Source organism: Balaenoptera musculus, chromosome 16 (assembly GCF_009873245.2).
Source record: "Balaenoptera musculus isolate JJ_BM4_2016_0621 chromosome 16, mBalMus1.pri.v3, whole genome shotgun sequence".
Lineage (NCBI taxonomy): Eukaryota > Metazoa > Chordata > Mammalia > Artiodactyla > Balaenopteridae > Balaenoptera > Balaenoptera musculus.
The window spans coordinates 30,597,911-30,606,985 of NC_045800.1; the positions used below are offsets into that span (position 1 = coordinate 30,597,911).

At 48.2% G+C, this 9,075-nt stretch overlaps 1 protein-coding gene across 1 annotated transcript; it reads right to left on the reverse strand.

Moving 5' to 3' along the window:
• Nucleotides 1–7,124: 7,124 nt before the first annotated feature.
• LOC118882326 (voltage-dependent anion-selective channel protein 1-like) lies at nucleotides 7,125–8,603 on the reverse strand. The gene is given in 2 exon segments (XM_036827892.1): nucleotides 7,125–7,832; nucleotides 8,145–8,603. Coding segments are annotated over 2 exon segments (852 nt in total). The 3' UTR covers nucleotides 7,125–7,439.
• Nucleotides 8,604–9,075: the final 472 nt, after the last annotated feature.

Here is a 9,075-nt window from a genome sequence, read left to right on the forward strand (position 1 = left end):
AACGCATTTTCCCAGATATTACCCCACTTGGTTCTTACCAAAATCCAGTGAGGCAAGGATCACAGTTTCCTATATTATAGATGTAGATTAGATATAGTTATACAAATACAGATCACCCAGGTAATATCCTTTGTTCTGAAATCTACTTTGTCTGATATTAACATAGCCATTCCAGCTTTCTTTTCACTAGTGTCAGCATGGTATATCTTTCTCCATCCTTTTCCATTGCACATATTTATGTCTTTATATTTAAAGTGTGTTTCTTGGAAACAATCAGCAAAATGAAAATGCAACCCATGGGGTAGGAGAAAGTATTGTAAACCATATATCTGATAAGAGGTGAATATCCAAAATATATGATAATCTCTACATTTAATGTGATTATGGATATGGTTAGGCTTGAGTCTATCATCTTGCTTTGTTTTCTATTTGTTCCATCTATTTTTTATTCCCTTTCCACCTTCTTTTGGATTGGATATTTTTGATGATTCTATTTTATCTCCTTCACTAGCTGACTAACTCTAACCTTCTGCTATCTGAGTGGTTGCTTTATCGTTTATAGGATACATCTTGACCTTATCACAGTCTACCTTCAAGTGATATCATATCACTGCACATGGAGTACAAGAACCTTACAATAGTATATTTCCATCTCTGCCCTCCTGGCCTCCTTCCCCTGCCCTGTGCCATGACATAGCAACTCTCACAAGGAAGTAAACAGAGAATCACTGAGCAATCTGGGGTCACTGAACTTTGTGGCCTGATATCGAGAGTCTTGAAAACCATTGTTTCAAGAATTTGGTCTGTTTGTTTGTTTTTTTTGTTTCAGGTGGAAGGGTAAATCCAATCCCTGTTACTCCATCTTAGATGGAAGCAAACTCCTCAGTATATTTATGAGGACACCAGAACTCAGGGCTAAGCCCCTTGCCCAAGGCGAGGTAGCCACTAAGTGGCCAGGTGGGACTCCAACCAGATCTCTAGACACCAGGCCTGGTGTTCTCCTCCCTGCTTCATTGCTTCTGCAGGAACTACCCTGAGAAAGCAGAAAGAGTTAGTGGCAGAAGGCAGCAGACTTTGCCACCACTGCAAAAAAGCTGCTCACAGCATTGTCACCAGCTTTAGAAGCCAGCGTGATGATTATTTTGCAGAAAGTTACCCATTAAATAGCAACTTTCAGCATCTTTCAAGCCTCACCTTAAATGCTCCCTCTGCATCTTCAGAAGCCTCTGTGGCACGTTCTTGTGTGTTTACTGTCTGTCTGCCAAGGATGCTGGGAGCAGCTCCCCACAATATGATGCATCTGATTGAGCAGTCTGCCCCACTACCCTTCCATAAGTATTTTCTGGTTGAATCCAATAACCTAACTGGTGGAATTACAGCAACTCTGGTATGTGCCTGCGTGCATGTGTGAATGCATGTGTGTGTGTGTGTGTGTGTGTGTGTGTTGATTTGGAGGCAAGAAGCCAGGGGTCCCCTCTTTTTATCACACTACTTGACTTGCTTTAGGTCCAGGGACCTATTTAGCTTAAAGGTGAGGGATTGAGAGAGAAGAAACTTTCCTTAAAATCACTTGGGGCACCTAGCTTAGACAAGACTCTGGCCAGACTGTGATGGGAGAGAAGAAGTCAGAAGAGCCTTCACTCCTCCCACCCTCTGTCCTGCGGCAGAGAGGAGCTGGGGGCTCAGTTCTTTGCCAAGCCTCCTCCCCACGCCCCCAGCCGACCCCAGAAATGCTTTGTTTAAGAAACGAGTCTGAAAGCAACAGCACTGACTTCCATTCCACCAGCTGCCTGTCACATATCCATTTCATTCGAGGCGCTGCCATCCCACAGCGGTGGGACCCGGACGAGTGGTTAACATGGCCAAGACTCAGGTTCCTCATCTGTAAACTGAGCCTGAGAATATCCACCTCCCAGGGCTGATTGTTAAATAAAAACACGATGTGTCTGGCACAGACTGGGAACTGGGCTTTCTTTCCATGCTCCTCATATCCCATCTGCTTTGTTCTAAGTGTTCTTGTATTACCCTTAGAAGTCTGTGTCAAGACTGGTGGTCTGTTGCTCACAACGAAAACCCATGAAAGGAAAACCAGTAAACAGCACCCACCCTGCACGGTCTAGATCAGAGGTTCTCACACTTCACTGCACACTAGAATCCCCTGGGGAGCTTTTAAAAACCCCAAGAGCAGGCTGCACCCCAAATCAATTAAATCAGAATCTCTGAGGATGGGGACCAGACATCAGGATGTTGTAAAGCTCGCAGGGGTTTCCAACGTACAGCCAGGGTTGAGAATGCGTGGTCTTGTCCGAGAGACAAGAATGTTGTCGATGTCCTGCTCTCCCCTCCTTTGCCTGCGATCCGAGCACATCTCAGGGGCTCCCTGAGGTGCAGTGACCAGGAGTGCAGGACAGGGACTAGGGGAAGGTGAGTGAGACCAACAATTAAGGAGGCTCTCACTCTCAGGTCCCTGCAAGAGTGGGGTGACCACCTCTCGCATTTTGTCCCCTAGGCACCGCACCCTTAGGGAGGCACCGCCCTCCACTTGCAAGATCCAGAGAACGAGGCCTCCTTACTCACTCCCTGCAGGCTAGCCCCACCCTGGCCACCCCAGCCTACACCTCCCCACCCCCCAGTTGAAGGCTCCAAAGGAAAAGTAATCCAAGGGCCCCGTCCTGCCTCCCCAACTCAGGAAAGCATCCCTCTTTGAACAAATCGCCAAATCCTCCTCCTTCCCTGCACAGGGGCATGGTTCCAGCCCCCTGGCCAGAGCCCAGCAACTGTCAGGCCACCTGGCTGAGAAGGTGAAGGGGAGACAAGGTGGCCCTTACCTGCCAGCCAGCCACTGTCCCTCTCCCTAGAGTAGGCCCCCTGCCCAGGTGACAGTTCAAAGATTCAGGGAAATGACGAGGCTTGGCAAAAGCAAGCATGACCTTTCTTCCAGGTGCAGGGGCAGGAAGGCTGGGGAAGATATTTCTCATGCCCTTAGCCTGGTGAGGGCCTCAGCTGTGCTGAGAAGGGGTAGAGGTGTTCAGACTAAGACTCCATCAGGTGGCTGGAAGGTGGAGTGCGGTCCCCAGCCGTGCCCTAGAAAACATGATTTGTCTGGTCCCACCGCCCTATAAGCCCCAGCCTCCTCTTCCTTGTGGTTCTCAAATTTGAGCGACCTCCACAATTACCTGGAAACTTCCCTCCAGCTTCTGCTGCAGTAGGTCCACGTTTTGAACGTGCACCCTTAGGTGATTCTGATCCAGGTGTCCAAACTTTAAGCACCACTTCCATGGGTCTTGGTGCCGCCAGCTCAGCATCTGATCTCCCGCTCATCTCCCTGCCCCCCAGCACACACTGTAAATCCTCTCCCGGGAAAGGGTCTGATGAAGTCACTCACCCTGAGGAGTAGGATACAGAGAAGACTTGGAGGGGGACACGCTCTCACAGGAGATCAAGACACGTTGCCCTCCTCTGCGAAGCCTGCACTAACTCCTCCTGTCGAAATTAGATGTCTACAGGAGCCAGGCAGGGAAGTAGTGAGCGAAGAGGACCAGGCACAGTACCATAGGGAGTGGTGGGGACTTCAGCACGCTGGCGCGAGCATGCCCATCTGGGAGAGCACAGAGCAGAGCAGCCACTTCTCAGCCCACCAGCTGTAGGTATGCCAACCATGGTTGCCAGATCTTCTGATTTGTCAAAAGAAGCCAGAAATCAGATTTTTATGGACGGTTTTCCAATTTTTAAACTATAGGGGCCGAAGCAAGCACGTCTGAGGGTCAAACCTGGATGCAAGTGGGCCATCCGTTTGCAGCGTGGTCTAGACAGTGAGCTCCTTGGGTTGAGAGACCTTGTGTTCACCCCTATGCCCTTGGTGCTAGCTCGCTGCCCGGCACACCTAGGGGATTCCCAGCAAATGCTGTTACTGGAGCAAATAAGTGAAGGCAAGATGGGACAGGCAGGTGAAAAGGGACTTCCTGCCCCATCACACCTAAGGTCAGCCGTGCTAGCCAGCAGGGGTGGGGCCTGTCTGAGAGCCCCTTCCCGGCTCCCTGGCAGAGGAAGCCTGGGATGATGTCTAACTCACTCACACCTGGTAATGGCCACTTCCAGCATCCCTGGATGTTCCGTGAGCATCCCCTGTGGTGCAGACCTCTCTTGGGTCTCCAGTTTTACCCACTCCCCGGCTAAAGCCCCCCAGCCTCTCATGCCTCCTGCAAGGACCTGGACCCAGCTTGTCCCCAGTTTGTTTTCACTTCAGGCCACTTCTCAGAAGTCTTTGCCCAGGGCGTCCAGCTCCCAGCCCAGACCCAGCTCCTCTGAGAGCAATGGCAAGAGCGGGCAAAGCCTCACAGCTGCCCCTGGGAGAAGGAAGAGGGAGAAAAGGCCCAGCCTGGGGGTTCCTGGAAGTATCCACATGTCCTGGACACCCCCTGACACGGGAGGCATGTCTGAGGGCTCTGCCCATCTCAGCAGATGAAATCCGACTGTCAGGAGTGATGTGCCAGAAGGGAGGAGCTCTGCCCATCAGGAAGAGGGGCTGACGGGCTGCCTAAAACTGATCAGAAAAAGGAAAATAGAAGAGAAGGTATTGCAAGAACTATGTGAGATACAGGGTATACAATGCCACTACATAGGAAGTTCAAGAACAGTTACTAAGAGATGTGAGAACAAGCTGGGTTGATGAAGCAGCAGATGGGGAGCAAGGCAGGGTTGGGTACTGATGGGGAGGGGACGAGGAAGTCTTCTGAAGTGATGGAAATGTTCTGTATCTTGCTCTGGATGGTACTTACACAGGTGTATACATACAGAAAAATACATAACCTACATAGTACATTTAAAGATTTGTGGACTTTGGACTCCCTGGTGGCACAGTGGTTAAGAATCCACCTGCCAATGCAGGGGACACGGGTTCAATCCCTGGTCCGCAAAGATCCCACATGCCGCGAAGCAACTAAGCTCGTGCACCACAACTACTGAGCCTGCGCTCTAGAGCCCATGCACTGCAACTACTGAAGCCTACACGCCTGGAGCCAATGCTCCGCAACAAAAGAAGCCACCACAAAATGAAAAGCCTGTGCACCGCAACAAAGACCCAACGCAGCCAAAAATATAAATAAATAAATAAAGATTTGTGGACTTTACTGTATATAAATTTTACCTCAACAATAAAAGAAAAAAGCAATGGAAGAAAAGAGGGGGAAAGCCTCTCACAGATACCCACAAATCAAGAAGCTGGAGACTGGCACCAGCTTGTTGGGACAGCTTAAAAAGAGGCAAGAAGCCCAACGAGGTGTAAGAACCTTGCTCCCAAATGAGCCATGGAACTGATTTCTAACAAAGTTAGTCAGCCAGCAGGTGGCCAATTTCAAGCGCAAATACATAATTGAAAATGTGCTCATGGAAGAAGCCCTGAAGGCAAGAAGTAACTACGGCTTTAGAGTACCACAGCCTTCTCCCTTTCAAGTCCTTTGGCTTCAGTTGTCCCAGTTCATCCTCACCGCAACCCTGTGGGTGGCTGTTAGGTCTCAGACTTAGAGTGGAACAAACAGAGGCCCAGGGAAGTTCAAGAACTTGCCCAAGGTCACATTGGCTATGCCAAGACTCAAATCTTGGCAGGAGTTACCAGGTCTGTGCCCTTGCTTCTGCACATGCCCCTCCTAGACCCTCCTGCATTTGAAAGCAATGCAGACGTGTGGATTCTCTGTCTATAACAATAGCCAATTAGAGATGGTCATTGTACTCAAACTTGATTTGGGGAATAATTGTGTGGGAGAGCTAATTAATGGTCAGCCTTTTCTTAAGAAAAATCTCTGTTCTCAAGAGTCAGCAGTCTTGAGATGTGTCGAGGTGAGAGCTATCTCTGTCTTGCTCAGGCCTGGCAAAGAGTGCAATTCTATGAGATTTGTTGAAAGAGGACATCTCTTCCCTTTGACAGATTTAATAATAAACCCCAATGGAGGTGTTCCATTCTTTCTCCTCAGACAGGCAGGGGGTGGACCAGACAGCTTGAGCCAGTAGGCTGATGGTGACACGGGAAGTTAGAAAGACTGTGGAGGATACTGTTAGTGCTACCCTAAAGCCATCTCCCCCTTCTCCTCACCACAGACCCTGGTTTTGTTCTAGGATACTGTTAGTGCTACCCTAAAGCCATCTCCCCCTTCTCCTCACCACAGACCCTGGTTTTGTTCTAGCCCCAGGAGATGAATCATGATTAGGCTAAAGCCAACACAGTAATTTCATTTGCTTTTCCTAGATTCTCACTTTCCCGGTTTCCTTTGTAGTCAGGATACCATTCTAGCCAATGAGACATAAAGACAAATCTGCTGAAAGGCTTCTTGCTTCCTGATTAAAGAGTTAGAAACTACCCCTTAATGGAAGAAACTAGCCCTTCCTCCTCCTTCCTGCCAGGAATGTGCTTGTGTGAGGACATGATGGCTGGAGCTGTGGCAGCCGTCTTGCCAGCAAAAGGTAATAAGCTTAAGAAAAGCAAGCACAGTGAATATGGCTGAACAGAGAGATCAACAGTGCCTGGTCCTTGCTGACATTTTTGAGCTGCTCATCGACTCTGGATCAGGCTTCATTTTTTTTTTTAAGGTTTCAATATTTTATTCAAGTTTTATTTTAAGTGATGTTAATTACAGCATTTGAAGGGGAGGAACTAATTCCACACAAAATGGAAGACTCTAAAATGTACCCATTAAACTGCTAAAAAATAAACTGAGTGGTGAGAATACAACAGAAGTTCAATTTAGATTCTGAGTGTTGTCACCATGTGATTACAGTCACAGGGACTCTTCCCAGCTTGCAGCTGGAGCTCTTAGAAGCTATTTCATACTCTGGTGCAAGGGCAAAAAAACACAACATGAGAAAAAACACAATTAAGTCCTGAATTATTGGCTTCATCACATCCACCATCTCCACCCCAGAATGTCACAGAAGTAACAGCTACCACTCCCTGCAGACTACTTTTGGTGTAAAAGAGGTGACGGATTGGGGTGGGAAAAGTCCCTGGCTAAAAAAGTCCCTTTCAGATGAGTTTGTATACACCATCAAACAGCCTCTCCTCAATCAGGATAGGAAATCAAGGTTCAATTCTCAGGAAGTCACAATTTCATTCATTTACTCAATATGAATTTACAAATTACAAAGTGCCTGCAAATTATCAACTTCCACTTGCAGCCATTTCTAGGTAAAAAAGAAACCTGACATCTCTAGAGGGGCCAGCAAGCTCCCCCTCAAGTCTACAGCTGAAAGGACCTTTTTTGAAATTGGGTTTCTTCTGTACCTCTGAAAGGGTAACACCCTAAAGCTGAATCATCTTTAACCTGGAAGTCTAACATGATATTTAGTGATACTTGCATCCCAGACATACAACATTAAAAGGTACACTAAATTCTGAAGGTAGCTATGCTGCAAAATAGTTTAAAATTAAACGATTGTACAGTATTCATTTATGCTTGAAACTCCAGTCCTAGACCAACCTTGTGGCCACCAGCATTGACATTCTTGCCATCCAGCAGAGCTGACAGTGTCAGTTTGACACCTGGCTTTAGGGTCTGAGTATATCCTAACCCTATGAGGCTGGAGTTGTTCACTTTAGCCGAGAAGCAGGCGTCAGGGTCGATCTGGTACTTGACTGCTATTCCAAAGCGAGTGTTACTGTTTCCCGCTGTCCAGGCCAGATTAACAGCAGTCTCCAACTTCTTGTTCACCTTCTGATAAATGGAGCCGCCAAACTCTGTCCCATCATTTACATTAGTGTGAAGCTGGAACTCATCGGTCTTGTAGCCAACTGCAAAGTTGCTCTGGGTCACTCGAGACTTTGTGGTCTCAAAATTCATCTGGTAGGGGGCTTCCCTGGTGGCGCAGTGGTTGAGAATCCGCCTGCCAATGCAGGGGACACGGGTTCGAGCCCTGGTCTGGGAGGATCCCACATGCTGCGGAGCAACTGGGCCCGTGAGCCACAATTGCTGAACCTGCACGTCTGGAGCCTGTGCTCCGCAACAAGAGAGGCCGCGATAGTGAGAGGCCCGCGCACCGCGATGAAGAGTGGCCCCCGCTTGCCGCAACTAGAGAAAGCCCTCGCACAGAAACGAAGACCCAACACAGCCATAAATAAATTAATTAATTAATTAATTTTAAAAAAAATTCATCTGGTAGCCAGCCAGCCAGCCCTCATAACCCAGCACCAGAGCACCCCAGATGGAAGGCCCGGCAATGTCGAAATCCACGTCACAGCCCAGGTTGATATGTTCCCGTTTGTACCCTGTCTTGATTTTAGCATTTTTTTTCCCAGTGTCTGGAGAGAAGGATGAATCGAAGGTCAGCTTCAGGCCACGTGCAAGCTAATCTTCCACAGTAATCTCCATGCCTAGTGTGTTGTCAGTGTTCCATTTCTCCGTAAACGTCAGACCATATTCGGTCCATCTGTCCTTGGTTTCCAGACTGCCCATCACTTTGGTGGTCTCGGTGTCGGCTGAACCTGAGCTTGTAAATTCCAGTCCATTCTCAGATTTTGTTTTCAAATCAGGTTTTATTAAGCCAAACCCATAGCCCTTGGTGAAGACATCCCTGGCAGATTTGCCAAGATCAGCATACGTGGAAGGCACAGCCATCTTCTGCACCCCTCTTTGCAGGTTGCACACCTTGGCAAACACTGTTTTCTGTCCTAATGGCCGGACATCTAGGAATCATGCTCCATGCATTGTGAATCCTCCAGGAAGAAATCCAGACTTCATACTGAGATAATTCAGTGTCATAATGATTTAGCCACAGTCTGTTTAGGTCTTTTGTTACATGTAACCTATCTGACACAAAGGGCAGAGGCAGACAGACACCAGTTGCAGAATTCAAGTCACATGGATGAGACCTGACAAGAAGCAGGGGCAGGCCAGACAAAGACCTGGAGGGCAGCAAGAAGCAAAGCTCAATGGCATCACCAGGCCAAGGAACAATTTATTGGCATTTCCTGGGCTATCTGGCCTATCATCAACAGAAGCCTGAACCTGCTACACCGGCCCATGGCTTTGATGGTACTCCAGGTGTCTCTCATCGGTGATTACCCAAAGCTAGTGCACAAAGAACTGT